The 26,814-nt window shown below is 40.5% G+C and overlaps 2 protein-coding genes and 1 non-coding gene across 9 annotated transcripts in view; 2 read left to right on the top strand and 1 right to left on the bottom strand.

The window, feature by feature from the left end:
• The window catches only part of PRIM1 (DNA primase subunit 1), a 50,014-nt gene that overhangs the window by 12,835 nt on the left and 10,365 nt on the right, over nt 1-26,814 (bottom strand). For 2 of the 6 annotated variants that reach the window (XR_006294713.1, XM_043564495.1), the window contains exons 1-7: nt 14,108-14,314; nt 13,298-13,455; nt 4,009-4,115; nt 3,864-3,937; nt 2,637-2,773; nt 2,198-2,256; nt 402-511 (exon numbers count right to left, since the gene is read on the bottom strand). Coding sequence is in view for 4 of the 6 variants with exons in the window: in XM_043564495.1 (XP_043420430.1) it covers nt 402-511; nt 2,198-2,256; nt 2,637-2,773; nt 3,864-3,937; nt 4,009-4,115; nt 13,298-13,455; nt 14,108-14,210 (748 nt within the window). In the remaining 2 variants the exon portion in view is untranslated. Of the gene's footprint in view, nt 1-401; nt 512-2,197; nt 2,257-2,636; nt 2,774-3,863; nt 3,938-4,008; nt 4,116-13,297; nt 13,456-14,086; nt 14,315-26,814 lie in introns of those variants that run through there. The other 4 variants (XR_006294712.1, XM_043564494.1, XM_043564496.1 and 1 more) reach the window with 3 other exon arrangements.
• Nucleotides 14,353-26,814, top strand: part of HSD17B6 (hydroxysteroid 17-beta dehydrogenase 6) — a 45,725-nt gene continuing 33,263 nt past the window's right edge. Inside the window, exon 1 of one of the 2 annotated variants that reach the window (XM_043564499.1) lies at nt 14,353-14,459. The gene's annotated coding sequence lies outside the window, so the exon portion shown is untranslated. Of the gene's footprint in view, nt 14,460-25,347; nt 25,381-26,814 lie in introns of those variants that run through there. The other variant, XM_043564502.1, reaches the window with a different exon arrangement.
• Nucleotides 24,484-24,589, top strand: LOC122474100. Its single transcript, XR_006294793.1, has one exon. It is a non-coding gene; the product is annotated as a U6 spliceosomal RNA (small nuclear RNA).

Genomic DNA, 26,814 nt, shown 5'->3' on the forward strand with positions numbered 1-26,814 from the left:
AGGTGCTCCTCTAAAATGCAAATATTAATTGAACACATATCCTTAAAAAATCTCCTGTAAAAATATGATACTGATATGACAGAAAAAATGCCAAAATAAATATTTGGTTTAATGTAAAGCTTTCCCTGGTCTGTACAAATTTTGACTATATGATTCAGTATTCTTTAAGTATCCATTAATTCTATGAGGATCAAACTCCAAAATGAGGAAATTTCTTTCTGAAAAGGCTTCATTTCTTACTATATTCCAAACTAGAGATACTAAAATGCAGAAAAAGATGTTTTGTGTAAAAAGACTAAATTTGTAAGAGTACGTATATGAGAATATGCAGGCAGAACACATTTATAATATCATAGATAAATACATGTAGCTCACATAGAAATGGTCTTGGGAAAGGATATTTTCAGGAACAAGGGCTAAGATCTTATCCCAGCTTTCTTTATTTTCAAGAATATCTTGATCAACTAAGGCATAGTCTTCAAAGTATTTTTTTATTATGTTTATAGATTTTCTGTAGGAATAACAATAACAAAGTCCTAATACTATTTGTAATATATACACTGCATAACTTTTGTTGCTATTTGGGTGGCTAGTGTTAACTTCTACTGAATTTTTCTTAATGAGCATGTATTAGTCTACTAAGAAAAATACAAATAGAGTTTAGCTATGTAAAATGGGAATAATACCCCTTTGCAGGGTTATGAGAGTTAACTAAGACATTCTAAGGGGGAAGAACCTACTGTAGATAGTACCTGGCTTAGAACAGATATTCAAGAAATGTTTACTTTTTTTTTTTTTAAAGTAGGCTCCACAGGCTTAAATTTACGACCCTGAGATCGATATCTGAACTGAGATCAAGAATCGGATGCTTAACCAACTGAGCCACCCAAGTGCCCCAAGAAATGTTTACTTCTTAAGCTCTACAACTTAGAAGGTTAATAGCATCATAAATATGTAACAAGAAAGCAACCAAGCCAGGACAACATAATAATACATCAGTAGTAGAATGTGGGATAGAGTCTATAGTTTCTACTATGAATTACTTGCTTTACATCTCGACAATTATATAGTGCTTAGCATTTTGCAGACTTCACATCTACTGTTTCATTTAATCTTTGCCACAACTCTCAGATAGAAGGAGATATTTTTCCCGTCATAGAGTTAAGGAAATAGATGCTCTAATCTTTTATTAAGGTCTTAATAAGTTGCAGACTAGAGATTCTAACTCTTTATGTTTATTTATTTTTCAGAGAGAGAGAGAGAGAGAGAGAGAGAGAGAGAGAGAGAGAGAGAGAGCAAACCCAGGCGCCCCTAGCGATTCTAACTTTTAAAAAAAATTTTTTTTTTTTACACATTTATTTATTTTTGAGATAGAGAGAGACAGAGCATGAACGGGGGAGGGTCAGAGAGAGGGAGACACAGAATCTGAAACAGGCTCCAGGCTCCGCGCTGTCAGCACAGAGCACGACGCGGGGCTCGAACTCACGGACCGCGAGATCATGACCTGAGCCGAAGTCGGCCGCTTAACCGACTGAGCCACCCAGGTGCCCCAAGAGATTCTAACTCTTAATGCAAAGCTCTTTTCACCCAGAGAAGTAGTGAGTTCAGTGGGAAGAGTATGGGTTTTGAAATTAGGCAGACCAGGACATGAATGCTGAATTTAACAATTACTTGTATGGTGCCACGAAACTTATACAATCTTTTCAAATCTCACTTTCTTCATCTGTAAATGGAGATACCATCATGACCGTCATGAAGTTATTGTTAAAACCAATGAGGGGCACCTGGGTGGCGCAGTCGGTTAGCGTCCGACTTCGGCCAGGTCACGATCTCACGGTCCGTGGGTTCGGGCCCCACGTCGGGCTCTGGGCTGATGGCTCAGAGCCTGGAGCCTGTTTCTGATTCTGTGTCTCCCTCTCTCTCTGCCCCTCCCCTGTTCATGCTCTGTCTTGCTCTGTCCCAAAAATAAATAAAAAACGTTGAAAAAAAAAAAATTAAAAAAAAAAAAAAAAAAAAACAAACCAATGAGAACATTTGTAAAACATCTGTCATGAATACTGCAGCATGAAGTAGTCATTCAATGAACTCTAGTTATTATCATTGTAAAGTGCTATCCCAGTAGGGAAAACTGATAACAAGGCAATTCTAAAGGTAAATCAGACACAACTTAAACTGCATAGAGTCTTTTCCAACAGACCTGACAAAAGGGTGAATTTTTTCGCTTAGGTGGACTTTCTTTTTAACATCTTGACCACCCTGAAAAATAAACCATCAAAAAAGAACTTCATGTATATGAAATAAATGAAATAACTTAAAAATTTCTTTAATGTGTTCTAAAGATACTGATTAAAAGAAAACTGTCAACATATAGAAGTTTAGATGCTATTTTATAGTCTCAATGCTTGTAACTTTCTGGGTTACCTTTACTTCACATAATTGAACCAGAAAAGTAATTTTCCTTTTGTCACAAACAAAGATCTTAAAAAATGTAGCTACTATGATTATTTGATCTGCTGGTAAGATCATCTACTCTGGAATGTGGATGCTCTAAAAGTTTAATTTTGTCACTAAACATTTCAGGCTTGGTAACATCTAGCAAACAAAGAAATGTAAATTATCATTAAGATCTTACTTACCTTTACAAGACTCAAATACTCAACTATCCCAGAACGTACTGCAGAGGACAATTTTCTAACTGATTCATCACAGACCCAACAATGAACACCTCTCCTTCCAGAATATACCCAGAGACGATGCTTAAATCCAAAGTCCTCTGAGGAGGGGAGAAATAATAGGTTTTAAAATCTAGAAATAAATTTATAAACTCCTGGTCTTGCTTACTTCCTTAGCTTCATTTTTACCTCTTATCCACATGTACTCATGTTAACTCTACTGAATTATTTTTAGTTTTCTGTGTCCTCCATGCTTTTGCTTTATGTCAATACCTATTCTGGTCTCTCTGCCAAGAATTTCTTCATGCCCCGGTATTTCCATTTCTCTCCCTGACCAATTGCCATTTATCATTAAAGACCCAGTCTAGGGATATTAAAAAAAGTTAATAAATTTAAAGTGTTTAGAACAGTGCTTGGCACATAATAAGCACCCTAGATAAGAGTTAGCTATTTTTAGTACATGTGCTGCTGAAGTGATCACAAGAGTTAGCTATTTTTAATATCATTATCATTTTTATCATTATCTTTTCCAGAAAGCCTTTTCTAATCCAGTCTTTTCCCATTCCTGTATGCACTCCTGCTGTTCTAGATCTCCAGGGAATGCTGGGCATATTACTCAACATAAGTATAATCTTCAATTTTATTCGTCTTCTTCTTAGACTGCATAACATACTTGAGGTAATCATTATCTTTCATATTTCTTTCCCTCATCTAGGACAGTATGTAGCACAAAGAGCTGCTCGATAGATGACTGAACTGGGAAAAAACTCACTGGTTTGATCAACAGCTTTATTAGAATTTGAACTACAACTTTATTCTAATCTTTTATTTTCTGGCCATATGTTTCAAGGAAACATGTTCAAAATTTATGAGAGTTGACTATAAAATGGTACAGATAGGGGTGCCTGGGTGGCTCAGTCGGTTGAGCGTCCAACTTTGGCTCAGGTCATGATCTCACAGTTCGTGAGTTCGAGCCCCATGTTGGTCTCTGAGCTGATAGCTCAGAGCCTGGAGCCTGCTTTGAATTCTGTCTCCTTTTCTCTCTGCCCCTCTCCCACTCACATTCTGTCTCTCTCTCTGTCTCAAAAATAAATAAACATTAAAAAATTTTTTAAATGGTACAGACAGACAAATATTCAGAGGAAAATAGATTCTTGCATTTGACCCCCCTCAGACACTACCAATACTTGCCCTTCAGTGCTCGGTCGATTATGCGTATGGCCATCGTCATGAGGGTCCAGCACTTAGAACATATGTCTGCAGAACTGGAGCAGAGGCATCATTACTCACTGTTAGTGACATCACCCACCCTACCAGCAAGCCATTCAGCACTTACCTACAACATCTCCTCACATCGTCATAGTCTGTCATGTCAATGTCAAACACCAATTCTTTTTCCTGAGCCTGGAAAGCTCCCAGCTTCACTGTATTGTGTTGATTGGGCTACAGATAGGGGGAAAATATTTAAATATTTTAAATATACATATACATATATATATATATATATATATATACACACACACACACATATATATACACACACACACACATATATATAACCCAAAACAAACAAAAAACCCAAACAAAAAATTCAGTTTCTTTTTTTTTTATTTATTTAAAAAATTTTTTTAATGTTTATTTATTTTTGAGACAGAGAGAGACAGAGCACGAATGGGGGAGGGTCAGAGAGAGAGAGGGACACAGAATCTGAAACAGGCTCCAGACTCTGATCTGTCAGCACAGAGCCCGACGTGGGGCTCAAACTCACAGACCGTGAGTGAGATCATGACCTGAGCCGAAGTTGGATGCCTAACCGACTGAGCCACCCAGGTGCCCCTCAATCAGTTTCTATAAGAGCTGTCATGCTGCCAATTATGCTGTTTTCCACCCACACAAAAAAAGTGGCCAAAGAGAAATGAAGAAACCATAATACAATGCCAATTCTATTTCAGTTAAAGTTCATTAATTTGGATTCTGTGCATCCAGAATTGATGACAGTATACATTTACTTAAAACAGGTTTTGATAAATCTATATTGCCATAAATATTTTTTTCAGTTCTACTGAGATATAATTGATATGTAACATTGAATAATAAATATTTGTTATTTTTAGGTTTCTGATAAGGAAGAAAGTACATACAAATAATTAATGCCCTATTGTAAGCTGTTTTAAGGACCTTTAATTGTTACTGGACATATAAGTAACAAAAATGTATTTAAAATTTTTCAATAGGGGTGCCTGGCTGGTTCAGTCAGTAGAGCATGCGACTCTATCTCAGGGTTGTGAGTTCAAGTCCCTCACTGGGTGTAGAGATTACTTTAAAATAAAATCTTTAAAAAATAAATAAAATATTTCAATAATCTAAAATATCTCAATTAGTTCAAACTGAGCCTTTGGCTTAAGCTGTAAGTAGCCTCCTTTGAGGTTATGGATCACCAGGCATAGAAGGCAGACCGAATACAGATACTTATCTTGCTCTTCTAAACTTGCACAAAAATGATAGTAAAGAATTTTTTTTTTGGATAGTAAAGATTTTCTTTTTAAAAAAAAATTTTTTTTTCAACATTTATTTATTTTTGGGACAGAGAGAGACAGAGCATGAACGGGGGAGGGGCAGAGAGAGAGGGAGACAAAGAATCGGAAACAAGCTCCAGGCTCTGAGCCATCAGTCCAGAGCCTGACGCGGGGCTCGAACTCACAGACCGCGAGATCGTGACCTGGCTGAAGTCGGACGCTTAACCGACTGCGCCACCCAGGCGCCCAGTAAAGATTTTCTTAAGAAAGGCATGTCTTGGGGCATTCCTGAGCCTGGGTGGCTTAGTTAGTTGAACGTTCAACTTTGGCTCAGGTCATGATCCCACAGTTTGTGAGTTTGAGCCCCACATTGGGCTTGCTGCTGTCAGCACAGAGCCCACTTTGGATCCTCTATCCCCCGGCCCCTGCTCCTCTCCCACTTGTGCGCTCTCTCTCAAAAATAAACATTAAAAAAAAAAAAAAAAAAGCATGTCTTTTAAGAAAGAACCAAAGAGGAGAAGATACCACCACGATTTTTATAAGATACCCATAAGAGCTGAATCTTAAGCTCTCAGTAAGGAAAGATAAGAAGCAACCCAATTTACACCTCAGCATCCCTAAAGAACTCTGGTCACAATTGGTATCTCTGGAGTAAGAATGCGCACGTGCGTGCATGCGTGCGTGTGTGTGGTATTGGTAAAGCTAAGACTAAAAATAACAGTATTGGTTAAAAATCTTTTTATGAAGCAGTTCCCCAGATTCTTCCATTTACTCTGCAGAGCTAGGTGACAGTGCAAAGACACCTGAATTATTATCTGGAGAACCTCAAACAGTGGGTCTTTGGACTGGGATGAGGGGCAGGAACAACAGGTACAGCTGAAGAAAGATGTGTTGTACTGATATACAGGGGATTAAGTGGACATTTACATGTGGAAAGTTGAGACCCTGCCCTCTTCCCCTACATGTATACCCTATCGCTGCCACTCAGGGAGGAGACCAGAAGATTCCTGTCTGAAGAATCTGATCAGGAGTGTCAGGCACTGTTAAAGGCTCTAGGAATATAGATCAGTGATCAAAACAGATCTCTGTGCTAGTAGAGTTTTCATTCAAGCAAAGAGCTAGAGAAACTGACAACAGAGCTTCTTCCCAAAAAGATGACCAAGCCAGATCACCTTGTAATAAAGAAATCTCAGTCATGTATACAGAACTTCCAATCAGCTTTTTTAGTACTCTATTTTTATTTTTTTCAATATATGAAATTTATTGTCAAATTGGTTTCCATACAACACCCAGCGCCCATCCCAAAAGGTGCCCTCCTCAATACCCATCACCCATCCTCCCCTCCCTCCCACCCCCCATCAACCCTCAGTTTGTTCTCAGTTTTTAAGAGTCTCTTATGCTTTGGCTCTCTCCCACTCTAACCTCTTTTTTTTTTTTTTTTTTCCTTCCCCTCCCCCATGGGTTTCTGTTAAGTTTCTCAGGATCCACATAAGAGTACTCTATTTTTAAATATAAGCAACATGCAAGAAATTATCAGACTTATGAGGCAAGCCTCTAATATGAAAGAGGGGAAAAAACAGGAAAAAAAGCAACCTTGAGAAAACAAGACTGTACAACAGAAGAAAATTAAAAAAAAAACAACTATCATTGATATCCTCAGATAAGACATATCAATGAAAAAAAAAGTTCTTGGAAATTAAAATATAATAGCAGAAGTGGAAACCTCTGAGGAAATTCCCCAGAAAGTAGGGCCAAAGGACAAAAAAAAATAGAAAACAGGAGGAAAAAAAAATTAGTGAATCAGTTTAAGACACGTAATATCTGACTTTAGGATTTCTGGAGAGACCAGAGAAAAATTATAGATAGGACAAATTGTATTTAAAAAAAAAAAAAAAAAGGTAGGGGCGCCTGGCTGGCTCAGATCAAGATCAGACTCTTGACCTCTGGGTTGTAAGTTTGAGCTCCATGTTGGGTGCAGAGATTACTTAAAAATAAAATCATGGAGGAGCCTGGGTGGCTCAGTTGGTTGAGCATCTGATTTCAGCTCAGGTCATGATCTCACAGTTTGCAAGCCCTGCATCAGGCTTTGTGTTGACAGCTCAGAGCCTGGAGCCTACTTCGGATTCTGTGTCTCCCTCTCTCTCTGTCCCTCCCTGGCTCACAGTCGGTCTCTCTTGCTCTCAAAAATAAACAAACATAAAAAAATAAAATAAAATCTTTTTTTTAACTCAAAAATAAAATCTAAAAAAAAAAAAAAGTAAAAGGGAAATTTCCTAGAATTGAAGGACATGAGTTCATGATCATGAGTCCATCAATTATTTAGCACAATAGGTACAAAAAGATGCATGTCAAGCGAAATTTTAAAACATTAGGGACAGAGGGGAGCAGAAAATCCTTAGAGCTTTCAGATCCAACACAGTGGGACAAGAATCAGAATGGGGGTCTTAATAGCAACACTGGAAACAAGCAGGTAATGCAAAATTCTAAGGGAAAATGATTTAGAAACTGAACCATTAGTTAAGCATAAATGTAGAATGAAGGTATTTTCCAGATACAGAAGGTATCAAATGTTTTGTCTTCCATGCATCTTTTCTCAGGAAGCTCAGGGAGGATGTGCTCTACCAGAACAAGGAAGTAAACCAAAAAGAGAACAAAGGATTTGGGTAACACAGGATCCAAAATAGGAGAGAGGTGGAAGGACATTGGGGTGATTACAAGATCATATTTATCCAACAGGCTTAGAGGGCAATCAGTCCAGCTTGGGGGTCAGAAGTCTGCCAGGGAAATTTTTTCAGGGTGAAACTGACAAACTACCTGTTAGGTCTGAACACATTGGGATATTCAGACAATTGGCAAGGAGTTTGGGGTTGACTTAGTGATCGACCCTGATTTCTAATCTAACAAATATATTAGAAGCATGTGGAAATGGGAAGGTGAGGTGAGGGTAGGCAGTGAGGTAAAAGAAAGCTAAACTCTCATCTGCCAGATTGGAAAGTCAGTAGATAATGCTTAAAATAGAAAAATGGGAGAAATATAAAAATGTTACTTACAGACAAGGCGGTAAATACCTTAAGAATCAGCTAAAAGAAAGTGGTTGCCTCTGGGGAGCAGAAAATAATGGAAAGAGAAAGAGAGCCTTAAAAAAAAAAAAGCCTAATTAACCCATGCTCATGGATTGGAAGAAATATTATTAAAATGTCTATACTACCAAAAGCAATCTATACATTCAATGTAATCTCTATCAAAATAACACCAGCATTCTTCCCAGAGCTAGAACAAACAATTCTAAAATTTGTATGGAACCAGAAAAGACCCTAAATAGCCAAAGTAATGTTGAAAAAGAGAACCAGAGCTGGAGGCATCACAATTCCAGACTTCAAGCTGTATTACAAAGCTATAATCATCAAGACAGTATGATACTGGCACAAAAGCAGACACATGGATCAATGGAACAGAATAAAGAACCCAGAAATGTATGGCCAACTCATCTTTGACAAAGCAAGAAAGAATGTCCAATGGAAAAAAGGCAGCCTCTTTAGCAAATGGTGTTGGGAAGACTGGAGAGCAACATGTAGAAGAATGGACAAGGACCACTTTTTTACACCATATACAAAAATAAACCCAAAATGGATGAAAGACCTAAATGTAAGACAGGAAACCATCAAAATACTAGAGGAGAAAATAGGCAACAACCTCTTTGACCTTTGCCGCAGCAACTTCTTACTAGACATGTTTCCGGAAGCAAGGGAAACAAAAGCAAAAATGAACTATTGGGACCTCATCAAGATATAAAGCTTCTGCACAGCAAGGAAACAATCAACCAAACTAAAAGGTAAATATTTGCAAATGACATATCTGATAAAAGGCATCAAACTCAACACCCAAAAAACAACCAGTTAAGAAATGGGCAGAACACATGAACAGACTTTTCCAAAGAAGACATCCAGATGGCTAACAGACACATGAAAAGATGCTCAACATCACCCATCATCAGGGAAATACATTTCAAAATCACAATGAGATACCACCTCCCAGCTGTCAGAATGGCTAAAATTAACAACTCAGGAAACAACAGATGTTGGTAAGGATGTGGAGAAAGGGGAACCCTCTTGCACTGTTGGTGGGAATGCAAACTGGTGCAGCCACTCTGGAGAACAGTATGGAGGCTTCCTCAAAAAATTAAAAATAGAGCTACCCTACAACCCAGTAATTGCACTACTAGGTATTTATCCAAAGGATACAAAAATGCTGATTTGAAGGGGCACATGCACCCCAATGTTGATAGCACAATATATTAATAATAGCCAAATTATGGAAAGAGCCCAAATGTCCATCGACTGACGAATGGATGAAGATGTGGTATATATACATAATGGAATATTACTTGGGGATCAAAAAGAATGAAATCTTGCCATTCACAACGTGAATGGAACTAGAATGTATTATGTTAAGCGAAGTAAGTTAGAGAATGACAAATATCATATGATTTGACTCATATGTGGAATTTAAGAGACAAAACAGATGAACATAGGGGAAGGGAAGGAAAAATAAAAACAGAGAGGGAGGCAAACCATGAGACTCTTAAATACAGAGAACTGAGGGCTGCTGGAGGGGTGCTGGTTGGGCAGATGGGCTAAATGGATGATGGGCATTAAGGAGGGCACTTATTAGGATGAGCACTGAGTGTTATATTTAAGTGATGAATCACTAAATTCTATTCCTGAAATCATTATTACACTATGTTAACTAAGTTGGATTTAAATAAAATAAAAAAAAATGAGATTTATTCTCCTTCATTTATTCTCCTTAAAGAGAAGGAATAGAGCGACACTTTGGCCCTTCTATAGAGATTTCAGTTTTTTGTTTCAAAAAAAAAAATTCTTGGGGCGCCTGGGTGGCGCAGTCGGTTAAGCGTCCGACTTTAGCCAGGTCACGATCTTGCGGTCCGTGAGTTCGAGCCCCGCGTCAGGCTCTGGGCTGATGGCTCAGAGCCTGGAGCCTGTTTCTGATTCTGTGTCTCCCTCTCTCTCTGCCCCTCCCCCGTTCATGCTCTGTCTCTCTCTGTCCCCCCCCAAAAAAAAAAAAAAATTCTTTTTTACATTTACTTATTTTTGAGAGACAGAGTGAGACGGTGCACAAGTTGGGCAGGGGTAGAGAGAGGAAACAGAATCCGAAGCAGGCTCCAGGCTCTGAGCAAGCTGTCAGCACAGAGCCCCACGTGGGGCTCAAACACACGAACCGTGAGATCATGACCTGAGCCCAAGTTGGACGCTCAACTGACTGAGCCACTCAGGGACCCCTAGAGATTTCCGTTTTAATCTCTATCCCTAAAGAGAAGTAGGGATGCCTGGCTGGCTTAGTGGTAGAGCATGTGACTCATGAGTTCAAGCCCCATATTGGGCACAGAGATTACTAAAAAAAAAAAAAATTGGGGTGCCTGGGTGGCTCAGTTGGTTGAGTGTCCAACTCTTGATTTTGGCTCAGGTCATGATCCCAGGGTCGTGGCATGGAGTCCAGCATCAGGCCTCCGCACTGAGCATGGAGCCTGCTTGAGATTCTTTCTCTCTCTCTGCCCCCTCCCCTGCGTGCACTTTATCTCTCTCTAAAATTAGAAAAAAAAAAAGCTAAATAAAAAAAAATAAGTAAAAAATAAACTAGCTTAAAAAAAAAATAAAGAGAAGTAAACTGCTCCAAAGCATTTTTCTTGCCTGCCTTTTTAAATGTCTTCTCCCCTTCCCTTGGGATTTGAATCAGAAAACCTGGGTTCAGGTCTCAGGTCTACAATTTGGAAACTGTGTCTCCTGGGACAAATTATTTAAATTCTCTCAGCCTGTTTTCTCCTTGTAAAAATATAATGAGGATTGATATGAAAAATAAGTTATACGAGACATGGAAAAGCTCCATACAAAAGCTACTAACTATCACACGAATGTATTTCTCCCCCCATGTGTGTATTTTTTTTTCTTTAAACGTTTCAGTTACTTTTGAGAGAGAGCACAAGCAGTGGAGTGCAGAGAGAAAGAGGGGAACAGAGGATTTGAAACAGGCTCTTTGCTGACAGCAGACAGCCAGATGCAGGGCTCGAACTCACAAACTGTGAAATCACGACTTGGGCTGAAGTCAGATGCTTAATCAACTGAGCCACCCAGGCGCTTCCCCCCATGTGTGTACTTTTATTTTTATTTATTGTTTAAAAATATTTATTCTTTGAGAGAGAGAGAGAGAGAGAGAGAGCATGAGCAGGGAAGAGGCAGAGAGAGAGAGCCACACATAATCTAAAGCATGCTCCAGGCTCTGAGCTGTTAGCAGAGCCCGATGCAGGGCCTGAACCCACGAACTGTGAGACCATGACCTGAGCCAAAGTCGGGAGCTCAATCGACTGAGCCATCCAAGTGCCCCCCACCCCCATGTGTGTATTTTTAAGGAGAGAAAGAAGGGCAATTTTGGTATGTTCATTCATTCAACAAGTATTTACAGTGTACTCTCTCTGCCAGCCACTATTCTAGGCATTTAGACTGTATCAGTGACAATGGGTAGGAGGAGTGGGGCAAGTTGCAGTAGGCCTCACTGAATGAAGACATGAGGAGTTGAAGGAAGGAACCGAGAAGGTATCTGGTAAATGGGTTCTGGGCGGTGGAAACTGCTTGAGCAAAGGCCAGTGTGGCAGAGGTGGAGTGAGTAAGGCAGAGAGAGGGGCTTTTACTCTGAGTGAAATGAGAAGCTGTAAGAGAATGGTTTTGAGCAGAGGAATCACAGAATCTGACTTGTTTTTTTTTTTAATGTTTTTTTTTTTAACATTTATTTATTTTTGAGACAGAGAGAGAGCATAAACAGGGGAGGGTCAGAGAAAGAGGGAGACACGGAATCTGAAACAGGCTCTAGGCTCTGACTGTCAGCACAGAGCCCGACGCGGGGCTCGAACCCACGGACCGCGAGATCATGACCTGAGCCAAAGTCAGACACCTAACCGACTGAGCCACCCAGGCGCCCCGGAATCTGACTTGTTTTAAAAGGATCATTGGCTGCTGTGTTGAGAATAGACTCTAGAGTCTATAGGAGCAAATTGTTAGGAAGTTTTTACAGTAATTCAGATGAGAGATGATGACAGTGGTAGTGGCACTGGTACCAGTCGTTGGATTTCAGATATTATTTTGGTAGACCTAAAGAGATTTCCTAATGGAAACAGATATAGGAGTATGAGAGAAAGAGAGGAATCAAGAATAACTTCATGGGATGCTTGGCTGGCTCATTGGGTACAGCATGTGACTCCAGATCTCAGTGTCATGTTGCATATAGACATTATTTAAAAAAAAAACAAAAAACAAAAAACTCCAAAGCTGGAAGAGAATGTAATTCTTTTAAAATTCCTTCATTTAAACCACGCTCATTTAGTCTTTTTAAAAAATAAAGTTCAGGAGAGGCGCCTGGGTGGCTCAGTCAGTTAACTGTTCGACTTCAGCTCAGGTCATGATCTCACCATTCCCGAGTTGGAGCCCCGTGTCAGGCTCTGTGCTGACGGCTTAGACCCTGGAGCCTGCTTCAAACTGTGTCTCCCTCTCTGTCTCTGCCCGGCCCCTGGTTGTGCTCTCTCTCTCAAAAATAATAAACATTTAAAAAAATTGTTAAAAAAAATTTATTATTTTTTTTTTAACATTTATTTATTTTTGAGAGACAGAGACAGAGCACAAGCAGGAGAGGGGCAGAGAGAGGAGACATAGAATCCGAAGCAGGCTCCAGGCTCTGAGCTGTCAGGACAGCGGCTGACGCCGGCTCGAACCCACTAACCATGAGATTATGACCTGAACCGAAGTCGGATGCTTAACCTACTGAGCCACCCAGGCGCCCCTCATTTAGTTTTTTCGCCCGATACTCAATTTTTTTGTCCTAGTGAGAATACAACCAATTCATTTCCAAATGATTTCCAACCAGTAATGTAGAGTATCAAGAACACAACAAAAAAAATATTACAATCTACTTGCAAGAAGATAAATAAAGTGTGGCTCTTCAACTAGAATTAACTCTAAAAATGTAACCTCAAAACAATGGGGGGCTCCAACCCATTCTTGGTTTAAAAAATGAAACATAATACATAAAAAATTGATTTCTTACTCTGTGGGAGTATACTGCGCCTATATCAATCTTGTATGGATTCATTTTCTGCATCTCCTTTTCCAGATCACTCTGGTTGTTGAAGGATTGGTAGCGAATGTAAATATCATCTTTCAATGTGAATGAAAATTCACGGTGTTGAAAGTAATTCTTTGTCACTGCAAAATAAATATACAATTTTAAAGTTAATTTGGTATTTTATTTAGCACAGGGCATTATAACATCAACCAATGAGAAGATATTTTGAATAAGCCTGTGTGCTCAACACTGTGCTACATGCTAAAAAAAAGACTTCCTAATTTGAAGGGGCTTACTATCCTGCATCTAATAGGAAAAAGTAAAAATGAAGAAAAAGATGCATTAAGTGTTTTAAATATGTAATGCCATCTGTCTCTCTTCGGTGGGCACTAATAAATTCAGCTGCGAAGAGGTCAGTACCTCTCCTCTCCCGGCAGATGCTCCGCTTGTCCCTGATACAGAACAGGCCTCTGTAGTTAAAGCTATGACCCGGTAATCTCCCTGGTTCAGGCGCCGCGGCCGGTAAACGGGGCACCGAATGTCAGTCTGACCAGGTAGAGGAAGGAGCAGCGGCTCGGCCTTTCTCTGTGGCCGGAGGCTGGTTACCCTAACCTATCTTGGCCCATTTACACCTCAGAGGTGGTGGCGAGGTCTCGAGATAATGCGCGAAGGCGCCTGGCACAAAGCCTAGTGCATAGGAGGCACTTCGTATTGTCACTCTAAGGTACCCTCCCAGAACCGCCTCACCGTCCCTTCCGAGCCACTACCCACTCCGCTCCCGGCTTCCATCACCTCCACCATAGTTGAGCCAGCGATAGTATTGGGCGTAGGGAAAAAGCCTCCGGTAATAAAGTTTAAGAAGCTCCGGCAGCTCGGCGGGGTCAAACTTCTCCATGGAGCGCGGGGCTCACTGTCTGCAGGACTACGACAAGAATTGGCGGGAATCACACAGCCGGAGCTTCTGTCACTACGCAGGCGCGCTGTGGCCGTGGCCGGGCGTCTGCGCCGGCTGCTGGGAATTGTAGTTCTCTCTTGGGGGTTGGCCTGGGCGTGGCGCAGTCTCTGCCTATCAGCACCGACACTAGGTCCACCGCCCCTGTGGGTAGAAGGAAGCTGCCCCCTTTCCCGGAAGCTGTGCAGAAAGGTGAGCGCTTGAGCCTAGGTTCTTAAGATGAAGGAGAAAATGATGTTCTCCGCTAACTGTATGAATGTCTTAGAAATAACGCATTTGAACAATGTAAGCCAATATCTTTTTTAAGAGGGTTTGAAAATTAATTCTTCATAGAATTATTAGGTATGATATGTGGAAATAAACGAAGACCAACCTAATGAGAAAATCAAAGACTATTCGGAGCTTGCTATATAGCAAGGAGGTCAGCTGCAGACACCTGAGTTTTGGCAGAGTCAAAGGCAGGCAGAAGAGTGGAAAAGCTTTATAGTGGAGGGGGAGGGGAGAAGGTTTCAGGCTTGTTTGCATGGAAAAGCTGTAGTTGGACTAACTAGGAGCAGGGGCATTCTATGTGATTGATTCGGGGCTCATATTTGGCTTCCTCTGGTTGGTCCTAAATTGGAAGTGGCCACAAAATCTAGGGAGGCTGTCATTTATTAATCAAGTCCTGACCATTTCGGGCCAGTTGCTACAGGGCTTTTGGTTTGGCTTCCTAAACTATCACTAGAGACAGCAGTCTGACTTCTGTAAGTCTGACTTATAGCAGGCTGGCTTCCTGAGCTGTTTATTATAGATAAGGGGATTGGTTTCCTGGGTAGGCTTATTCAGGTTGTGGGTCAGAGTTCTGTTTTTTGGTTTTTAAGTAAACTCTGTGCCCAAAATTGGGCTAGAACTCATGACCCTGAGTTGCATGCTCTACTGACTGAGCCAGCCGGGTACCCTCAGAATTCTGTTGTTTTTATATATCATCTGGCTACTCTTTGTATATTCAGTCTCTCAAATAGAACACCCCAGGGATCTTGCAATATCATGGAGAGCTTTCCGAGTAGGAAAGGAGCCTGTTTGCTGCTAATGTGCAAATCTGCCAATCAGTTGTACCTAGTAAAGATATACCTCATTGCAAATGTGGACTGGGGTGGGCAGTCTATAATCACAAAAATATGTCATTTGAAAGCCATTATTTTCATGAATTTATGTTTCCAATACCGATAGAAGAGAAAGGAGAAAATAGAATCTCTAGTAAGTTATTATTAGCCTAATCTTGAAAATGATCACTGGTCTCTCAGCTCCTGTGGACAAAGTGGTCAAAAGCAGGCTCTGGGCAGACTATACTTATTTGAATATTCCTTAAAATCTGGTTTCCTGCACAAAGCTTAGTTGATTTTTACAATCCCTATGCATTTTGTTTTGGGTGAATTTTGTTATTGGGAAAGTCTTCACTCTTTTCCAGAGTGAAAAGTGCTCTTTTCCAGAACCACTTGTCTCTGGACTTTTTTTTTTAATTATTAATTTTTTTTTAGTGTGTATTTATTTTGAGAGACAGTGCAGGTGGGGAGGGGGCAGAGGAAGAGAGAGAATCTCAAGCAGGCTCAATGCTCAGCATGGAGCCTGACATGGGGCTCGATCTCACCACTGTAAGATCATGACCTGAGCCGAAATGGAGTCCAACACTTAAACACTTAACTTTTAGGAATTGACTTCTTTGGGATATTTGAGGGTCCCCTATTTGAATTTCAGGACCACTAAGGCATGCAACACCTGAAGGGGCCAAGATATAAGGGGAAAAAAAGCAAAGGAAGTTATATTTATTGAGTTCCTACTGTATGCTCAATTTATTTAAGGTTAGTTTTCTCATCAGGAACAAGGGAATGATAATAATAGCTAATATTTATATAACATTTGCTGTGCTGTGAAGTACCCTTTTGAGAATTTCCCCTCTACTTTACACCTGTCAGAATGGCTAAAATAGGGGCACCTGGGTGGCTCAGTCGGTTGGGCGTCTGACTCTTGGTTTTGGCTCAGGTCATGATCTCATGGGTCATAGGTCTGGGCCCCGCATTGGGCTCTGTGCTGATGGCACGGAGCCTGCTTGGGATTCTGTCTCCCTCTCTCTCTGCCCCTCCCCTGCGCTCTCTCTCTCTCTCTCAAAAATGGATAAATATTAAAAAAAAAGTATTAAAAAAAAAGAATGGCTAAAATAAAGAAGAGAAGAAAAAATAGGTGTTGGCAAGGATGTAGAGAAAAAAGAACCCTTGTGAATTGCTGGTGGAAATGTAAATTGATGCAGCTACTATGGAAAACAGTATGGAACTTCCTCAAAAAATTAAAAATAGAAATACCATGATCCGTTAATTCCACTACTTGGTATCTACCCAAAGAAAATGAAAGCACTAATTAGAAAAGATATATGCACCACTATATTTATTGCAGCATTATTTACAGTAGCAAAGTTATGGAGGCAACCCAAGTATCCACCAATAGATGAATGGGTAAAGATGTGATATATTTATAGACACATACAATGGAATAGTAATCAGCCATAAAAGAGAATGAGATCTTGCCATTTGCAACAACACGAATGGACCTAGAGAATATAATGCTAAGTGAAATAAGTGAGACAGAAAGACAAATACCTTATGATTTCACTCATGTGGAATCTAAGAAACAAAAAGACAAACAAAGAAACAGACTCTTAGACACAGAGAACAAACTGGTGGTTGCTAGAGAGGAGGTGGGTAGGGGATGGGTGGAATAGATAAAGGGGATTAAGAAGTATTAACTCTCAGTTATAAAATAAATAGTCACAGAAATAGTCACAGCATAGGGGATATAGTCCATAAGATTGTAATAACACTGTTGGTGACAGATGGTAACTACACTTATCGTGGTAAACACTGAGTAATGTATAGAATTGTTAAAAAACTTTTATCCTTTGTGGGGCGCCTGGGTGGCTCAGTCGGTTAAGCATCCGACTTCGGCTTAGGTCATGATCTCACAGTTTGTGGGTTTGAGCCCCGTGTCAGGCTCTGTGCTGACAGCTTAAAACCTGGAACCTGCTTTGGATTGTGTCTCCCTTTCTCTCTCTGCCCGCCGCCCCCTGCTTGTGCTCTCTCTCTCTCTCTCTCTCTCAAAAATAAACATTAAAAAAATTTAAAAAATGTTATCCCTCGTTAAGAACCCTATATGGTAGATACTAATATTATCCCTATTTTATAGATTGAGAAATACGCAGAGAATTTAAATACTTCGTCCAAGTTCACACTAGCTCGTAAGTGGGAAAGCCAGATAGCCTGGATCCACAGTCTGTGCTTTTAACCCTAAGCTACATGCTGTGTCTCTACAAGGGGTTGCCGTGAGAATGAAATGAGATAAAGTGAGAGGTCCCTGGCACACTTCATAGGCCAGAACCACTCAGTGTGAGAAAGCTATTCGGTGCAAGTGCTCTGGTATGGAGGTTTTTATCCTAGTTGCCACTGGGAGGCAGTATTGCCATTCAGTTGGTTTCCCCTTGTGCTTTCATCCACAGAGGTGCAAAACCCCTTTGTCCTTCAAGTCTTAACACTAGGTACCATCCTGTTTACTTTTACTACTTACATCTACTGTCATCCTCTTTGGGTAACCCATCAGTCCCAGGTCTCCCAAAGTTATTTGCAGACTTTGACACTTACCTCCTGGATTTTCCTTCCAGTTCAACTCCTATTGTTATTCTGGGTGTTTTTAGCATGTAAAAAAAGATGATTTATTTGGTAGATAGATGCACAGTTAATGAACATTTATACTGGGCACTTAGCTAGTTCTGGGGGGAAAATTAATGGCATGGTTTCTGTTTCTGAGAAAGTTACAGCCTAGTAGGGGCCAGAGACACAAATCAAAAAGTGTAATCAAGTGTTACAGATGCATTTGTAAACCAGCTGTCTATTGGCATCAGCATTTTCCTTAAGACTTGGGTAAGATTGGTACGGGGAGCACAGGCACAAAATTGTAAATGGAATGGCACTTTTAGGAAACTGCCGGTAGTTCCATATGGACAGAGCTCAGACTTGAAGGGAAGGCTTGGTGAGAGATGGGGCTGAGAGGCAAGCCATGGCCAAAGCATTGCATGCCAAGTGAGGGAGTGTGGAAATAAAAATTATTTATCTTCCATTTTTGTTCAGCTTTGTTTAAAATTAAAATAAAATATTGATCATATCAGTATTTGATGAGAAGTCTTGGGAGTAAATAATCTTGTTGAAATAAGTAAGTTGAAAATTTGAAGCGCTCCATACTAGTTATCTTCCTCTTTAATAAGGTAAGAAAGAGAATATTAGAGAATATGTTCTGATGATGCAAGAGCATAGTAAAGAGAGACTATCTAGTTGGGGCCAAGGTCATATTTAAGTTGAATTATGATAGGTTCAATCTCTTGTTATCATAAACTACTGAAAAGTAATAAAGAGCACCACTATATTTGTTTAATGGCAAAGTTTTAGTTTAATCATATAGAGGTGATTCTTTGAACCACAAAGCAAATGATGGCCGCAAAGCTGATAAAACATGTTATGGGACATTGCAATTGTTTTTTAATCTATATATTTGATATCATAGATAAAATTAAATTTTTTCCACCTAAACTGTAAGTGAACCCATTAGTTTTTTGATAAGTAACCTGCCCATATATGTATTATATGGGTTTTCTTATTAGTCATAAAACTACATATTCTTTGGGTCTAGCTTTCTCCTTGCAGACTGCTGAAAATAAAGAATAGCATATTCAAATGAAAACACATCAAGCCTTGTTCCCCCATAGGAATTTGGATTGGTCAGAAGACAGTGGGGAGCCATGGAAGGCTTTTAAGCCAGGGAGAAGCATAATCAAAGTTGTGTTTTTGTGGAGGGCAGATCAGAGGGAAGAGAGCAACCGCAGGCAGAGCAATCCCCAGAAACTGTTGCTAGAATCTAGGTGATGAATACCTATGGCCTGAACTAAGGCAGTAAAGTGGAGATGGAGGAATTTGGGTGGACATAACCGATTTAAGGAGGTAGAATTAATATTGAACGGATGTGGGGAATGAGGAAGTGGTCTAGGTTGATTTCTCAGGTTTCAGGCTTGGGCAACTGGAGAGAAGGGGATTGTCTGGCACCTAGTGGGCACTTACTACATTCTTTGAGTGCTTGTTGAATACATTTAGGATAGGAAATAACATGAAAACGAGGAGGATCAGATTGCAGTGAGGCATCATTATTTCAGTTTTGAAAAGTTGAATTTGAGTTACCGCTGTGATACCCCCTAAGCACCTTATGCTTTTCTTTCATAGTCCCCACTAGTATGTAATTATATATTTATTTGTGGGAATAGATATTTAATGTCTATTTTTCCTACTAAGACTGTAAGTCCTAAAACTTCAAATATCAAGTCTATTTTACTCACCTCTACTATCTCCGGTAATTTGGTAGGACCTAGCACATAGTAGGGATTCTGTTTATGAAATGAATGGGTGAACCCAGGTGGAAGATGTTCAGCAGGCACTTGGATATGAGGAGCTAGATCTCAGGAGTGATCTGGACTGAAGGCAGAGATTTGCAAGTCATTAGCACTCAGATCAGGGTTGAAGCTGATGACTGAGGATGTGTATGTATAGTGAGAAGAGAAGAAAGGCCAGGATAGAACTCTTAAAGACATTGACTTTAAAAACTGGGTAGAGGAGGGGGTGCTTGGCTGGTTCAGTCAGTAAAGCATGTGGCTCTTGATCCCGGGGTTGTGAATTTAAGCCCCACGTTGGGTGTACAGATTATTTAAAAATAAAATCTTAAAAAAAAAAAAAAAAGTGGGTAGAGGAAGAGAAGCCAGTAAAAGACAATGTGAATGAGTAGGAGAGCTGGGAGAGCATGATTTCTTAAGAACCAAGAGGGAAGAGTTATGACAGGGTGCTAATACCAATTCCAATGTGGGTGGGGGGTGTTCCCACATATCCAAACCAATTCTTCAGACACCAGCTGGATGTCCTACAATTCAGCTTGATTCTGACACTACTGACCTGGAGATAGCATCAGATTCCATGGGTTAAGGGTTCAATCCCATAAGACTGCCCCACTTCAGATGCCAACCGTAAGCCCAGGTAATCACCTGTGCTTCTGCCCATCTGGCTATAAATCAGAGGGTCCCCCAAACCCCTCCTTGGGTTTGATTAATTTTCTATAGCTGCTCATAGACCCCAGGAAACCCATTTACTCACTAGATTACCAATTTATTGCAAAGGATATGAATCAACAACCAGAAGAAGAGATACACAGGGCAAGGTATGTGGGAAGGGGCATGGAACTTCCATGCCATCTCCAGATCTTCCTGAATCTAGTTTACACGTGTTCACCAACCTGGAAGCTCTCTGAACCCTGCCCCTTTGGGTTTTATGGTGGCTTCATTATGTAGGCATAGTTGACTAAATCATTGGCTGTTGGTGATTATACTCTATCTCTAACCCCTTACTCCTCCCTGGAGGTCTGAAGGTGGGACTAAAAATTCCAACCTTTTTTTTTTTTTTAAATGTTTATTTTGAGAGAGAGAGAGAGAGAGAGAGAGAGAGAGAGAGAGAGAGAAATTGGGGGAGGGGCAGAGAGAGAGGGAGACAATCCAAAGCAAGCTCTAGGCTCTGAGCTGTCAGTACAGCCACCCAGGCGCCCCTAAAAATTCCAACCTTCTATTCCTGGTTGATTTCTGAGGCAACCAAGGAAGTGCTTTCCAAGTCATCTCATGAACATAAACCCAGTTGTGGTGGAAAGGGGCTTGTTAGGAATAATAAATCACCCCTTTTACTTTCAGGGTTCTGAAGTGATTTCAGAGACTGAGGACAAAAGGTCAAACATTATAAGGAAAGATGTACCCATTGTTCTTTATCCCTCAGGAAATCTCAAGGGCTTTGGGAGCTGTGTGCCAGAAACATGATGAAGACCAAACATATGTGAAAAATATTTCTTATAAATCACAGTATTGCATACTGATATATGTTACAATATGGATGAACCTTGAAAACATATGTTCAATGAAAGGAGCCAGTTACAAAAGGCCACATAGTGTGTTGATTCCATTTATGTGAAATATCCAGAATAGGCAAATCTATAGATCTGGAGATTAGATTAATGGTTGCCTGGGGCTAGGGAGGGGAAGAATGGTGAGTGACTACTAAAGAGTACAGGGCTTCTTTTTAGGGTGAAGAGTGTTCTGAAGCTAGATACCCTGTGAATATACCAAAACTCACTGAGCCATACACTTTGAAAGGGTGAATTGTATGGTATGTGAATTTTATCTCAATAAAGCTGTTATTAACAGGGGCATCTGGGTGGTTCAGTCGGTTGAGCGTCCCATTCTTGATTTCAGATCAGGTCATGATCCCAGGGTCCTGGGGTCGAGGCCTGCATCTGGCTCTGTGCTGAGCGTGGAGCTTGCTTGGGATTCTCTCTCTCTCTCTCTCTCTCTCTCTCTCTCTCTCTCTCTTCCCCTCCCTCTCTGCCGCCCTCACTTGCACACATACTCTGTCTTTAAAAAAAAGGAAAAAAGAAATCATTAAAAAAAAAAGGGGGGGTTATTAACACACACAGACACACACCCTGGCTGCAGGCCCCAAGACTAAGCAGTTGCAGCTCTTTGGCAGGGTGTGTGACTGTATGAAGGCCGAGACCCCAGGTTTCAAGCAGCTGATTTCAGATGGGCAATCTGAGTGGGCTCTGCCTAAATTAGTCAGGTTCCCCTCTTCCTTACTCCAGCAGACTTTTTTTTTTTTTAAATTTTTTAACCTTTATTTATTTTTGAGACAGAGGGAGACAGAGCATGAATGGGGAGGGTCAGAGAGAAGGAGACACAGAATCTGAAACAGGCTCCAGGCTCTGAGCTGTCAGCACAGAGCCCGATGCGGGGCTCGAACTCACGGACTGCGAGATCACGACCTGAGTGGAAGTCGGACGCTTAACCGACTGAGCCACCCAGGCACCCCTCCAGCAGACTTTTACATCTTAGTATTCCAACTTAGATCAGAGGGTGGGGGCTGAAGGGATCAGGAAACTCTCTGGCTGGCCAGGGAAGCTCTTTTCTTTCTGCTTTTCATTTTGGTTATAACAGATCTGATTCTCCAGCTGAGCAAGGATGACACTGGTGAGAACTGCCAGCTTGGCCCAAGGGAGTAGAGTGGCCCGGGCTCTTACCACAAGAGGGAGATGTTTTGAAAGCAGGGCAGAAGGTGGAGGGTGGGCAGCATGGGGGAGTGGAAGGGGCCACTGCCCAGTGGGATTCATGAAGTCCTTTCAGGTCTCCAGTACTAGACTCCCGAGTCAGTGATGTGTGTGTGTTGGGTTGGGGAGGGGGTCTGTGTGGGGAGAGGTCTTGGTAATGATTTTTTCAAAATTTTCTTTTAAAGACTTTTAAAAATTTTAAGTAATCCCTATACCCAATGTGGGGCTGGGACTCACAACCCCAAGATTAAGAGTCATACACTCTACCATCAGAGCCAGCCAGGTGTCCCAATTTTTTCTTTCCTTGTGGTAGGGTTCCCTCCCTAAGGAGAGAAAACAAAAGAGAAAAGAGGGGGAACCCCCCCCCCCAAAAACTTGAAGGTAACATGGACTATGCACCTATGTGACAACATCCCTCATGACCTTGTAAACTGAGACTACTTAATCAGACTACATGTTTGTGTGTGTTACCATATATGGGAGACAAAGAAACAGAAAATGTGTAAAAAAACTATGCCACGGGACTTTCGGGGCCCAGTTCTTCAGGTATGAACCCGACTGAGTGGTGCCGGCAGGAATAAATTTGCTTCCTGGAAAGAAAAGCCTCGGTGTCACAACTCTGTGCGACAATCCTGCTACATCCTTTTATTTATTTATTTTAATTTTTTTTTGATGTTTATTTATTTTTGAGAGAGAGAGAGAGAGAGAGAGAGAGAGAGAGAGAGACAGAGTGCAAGGAGGGAGGGGCAGAGAGAGAGGGAGACATAGAATCCAAAGCGGGCTTCAGATTCTGAGCTGTCAGCACAGAGCCCCATATGGGGCTTGAACTCATGAACTGCAGGACATGACTTGAGTCGTAGTTGGACGCCTAACTGACTGAGCCACCCAGGCACCCCTCCTTTTATTTAAAAAAAAAAAAAAGTTTATTTATTTATTTTTGAGAGAGGGAGAAAATGAGAGCTGGGGAGGAGCACAGAGAGAGGAAGAAAGAGAATTCTGACCTGGGGCTAGATTTTACAAACCATGACATCATGACCTGAACCCAAATCAAGAAGTAGGATGCTTAACTGCCTGAGCCACCCAAGTGCCCCCCAATTTTTCATTTTCTTAAAAGATCTTTCAGCTTTGATTCCTGAAGAAAATTTCATCACCTTTTTGTTTCTGCTTTTAAATCTTCATTTCTTTGTTGTTTGGAAAAATATTGTTTAAAAGTTGAGGATGGTTTTATACTTGCAAATAGGAACCTCTGGGTATGCTCCTAAACTGGGTTTCTTGACACTGGTGAAAATCAACTCTTTCATAGTTAACGTGGTAGCTGTGGGGTAAGTTTGTGAAACTGTGGGTAAGCAAAGGGGCCTTCTCTAATTAAATCGTGAGAATTGTGTCGCTAAAGTTTGGTAGTCTAGTTTGGGTCCTGCCCTAACCCCACCCCCAACAACCCCACCCCATTTCCCATTGCAAGCAAGCTCTTAGCAGTGGGGAGTGGTGAAATTTTCCCTTTCTTTCTTTCTTTCTTTCTTTCTTTCTTTCTTTCTTTCTTTCTTTCTTTCTTTCTTTCTTTTTCTCTTTCTCCCTCTGTCTCTCTCTTTCTCACCCTCTCTCTCTCTCCCTCCCTCCCTCACTTGGCCAGTAAACAGGGTTTAATAGTTACATTATTACTTCCCACTTGGTCTGTGGAGAACAGAGAAGAAGGAAAATTCCAAAGGCTGTTAAACAAGAAGTGTTTGAAATCTGACATATAGTCCCAAACAAGAATTCCTCAGGTAACATTTTTCCTTCTCTTTGTGGGATCTTATATAATGATATGAAATGAAGTGTGATATTAAAAAAAAAATGCCTTTTGCTGGAGTATTTGCTAATTTTTTCCCATTTGGCAGAACTTAAGTCACTTTTTGGAATGAGGCTGAGATTGGAGAATGTTAACATTTATTCTTGGACATATGGAACATCTTCAAAAAGAGTTAGAGGTAACCTAAAGTAAAAGACACATATACACTAAGGATATTAAAATGGAAATTGAGTGCTCGCTTGGTAGCACATATACTAAAATTGGAATGATACGGAGAGGATTAGCATGGCCCCTGCACAAGGATGAAACGCAAATTTGTGAAGGGTTCCGTATTTAAAAAAAAAAAAAAAATGCAAATAGGAGTACAAAAAGAAATAGAAAATCAAAGTGATAGAAGAGAGAAGAAAAAATGCTGTCTACAGAGGCTAAGAGAGGGGCTTCTGATCAGCTCAGTTGGTTGAGCATCTGACTCTTGATTTTGGCTCAGGTCATGATCCCAAGGTGGTGGGATTGAGCCCCCTGTTGGGCTCCGTGCTGGGTGTGGAGCCTGTTTGGAATTCTCTCTCTCTCTCTCTCTCTCTCTCTCCCTCCCTCCCTCCCTCCCTAACCTTCCCCCTCCTGCTTCCCCTGCCCCCGCTTGCACTCTTTGTCTGTCTCTAAAAAATTAATTAATTAAAAATTAATTTAAAAAAGACTAAGAGAATTAACTATGAACATTAAATTTGGCTTTGAACTTCTAAGATAATATCAAGAACTAGGTAATTTAAAAATAATCAGTAGCATGCTATTTACTTAGAAAAGACAAAGTCTCTCCTAGTACTAAATGCATGACAGGATTTATTATGTGGGGTTTTGCACACTGTACAGATGCACATTGCTCTTGTTAAGAATTTTGCAAGCAAATGCAGAAGTGATTTGCCTCAGACTTTTTTCTTTCTTTCTTTTTTTAATGTTTATTTATTTTTGAGAGAGAGAGAGAGAGAGAGAGCACAAGCAGGGAGAGGGAGACAGAGAATCCCAAGAAGGCTCCTCCCTGACAGCAGAGAGCCCTATGTGGAGCTTGAACTCATGAACTGTGAGATTATGACCTGAGATGAAGTCAGGTGTTCAACAGACTGAGCCACCCAGGCGCCCATCTTTTTTTTTTCTTTTCTTTTCTTTTGATTAAAGAAGTATTTTTCTTTTTCTTTGTTCTGTTTTTTTAGAAGTATTTTTATTTTTCTAATTTGAGTCAACATGCAGATCAAAAGTGGATGGTTCAGTGAATTTTCAGAAAATTAATACTTAAGTTACAGCTATACAGGTCAAGCAATAGAACATTAACCAGCACTGCAGACAACCCCCTAATACTTCCCTCAATCTCTGACCCCACTCTCTTCCCCAAGGGTAACCATGAATCTGATTGGTAGCAACATAGATTACTTTTGCCTATTTATAACTTTGGGTAGGTGGAATCTACATGAAGTTCTTTTGTGTCACAATATTATATATGTGAGATTCGTTCATCTAATTGTGTATAACTGTAGTTTGTTCATTTTTGTCATTGTATAGCATTCTGTTGTGTGAACATATTTCAACTTATTTATCCATTCTATTGTTGGTGCATATTTGGGTTGTTTTCAGCTTTTGGCTATTACGCATAATGCTGCTATGAACACATCTTATGATGCACATATGCACATAGTTTGTTGCCATCGTTATTATGTACCTAAAAGGGGAATCTTTTAGTATAAGAAGGTGGATCTTTATCTTGGGTAGATAAGGGCAAACCATTTTTTTTTCAAATTGATTGAATCAATTTACTCTTTCACTGGGAATGCTTGCTTGTCTATATTCTTGCCAACACTTGACATTGTCAACTTTTTTTCAGTTAAAACATTATGGTGGGTGCATAGTGGCATCTATAATGATAAACAGTTATTGGCTTGACTGACATCTAGTCTGTATGCCCAATAGGGGAAGAAAGAATGTTGTGGTGGATCAGTCCATGAATCCATGTACTGATTATAGACTTGTTCTTAGGATCAATGACTAGACTGATTGGAGTTTATAGACAAACCCAGGTCTGAAGATTTGAAAGGAGGGAATAAAGGCTGCCTCTTATTTTGCCGTGCACTATATTGCAGAGAGATAGATCCTCTGCTTGAGATTGAAGAAAGTCAGGGTGAACTAGCATGGTCCAGTATGGTGATAAAGAGCTGATAGAAATGATTAAGGACGTTGCAATACATGGAGTTTCACATACTATGAAAAAGTGGTGGCTGAATGCACCAGACAGTTTGAGTTCTCATGGTGAAATCTTCTTTTGAATTCTGGAGGAAGAGGTAGGGCTTATAGAGAAAGGCCTAGAATGGCACTGATAAAGCAGCAGCAACCAAAATAATACTAATAATATCTAACAATAATACAGTGTTTTTTTGTGTTAACTCATTTAACTCTTTCAACAAATCACTGAGCTGTCCTTTTCCCATTTTGAAGATGTGCAGCCAGGTACAGAGAGGTTAATCCACTTGCCCCAAGCCACACAACAAGTAAATAATAAAGTCTGGATTTGAACCGAGG

The sequence above is a fragment of the Prionailurus bengalensis genome, chromosome B4 (genome assembly GCF_016509475.1).
Source record: "Prionailurus bengalensis isolate Pbe53 chromosome B4, Fcat_Pben_1.1_paternal_pri, whole genome shotgun sequence".
Classification (NCBI taxonomy): Eukaryota; Metazoa; Chordata; class Mammalia; order Carnivora; family Felidae; genus Prionailurus; species Prionailurus bengalensis.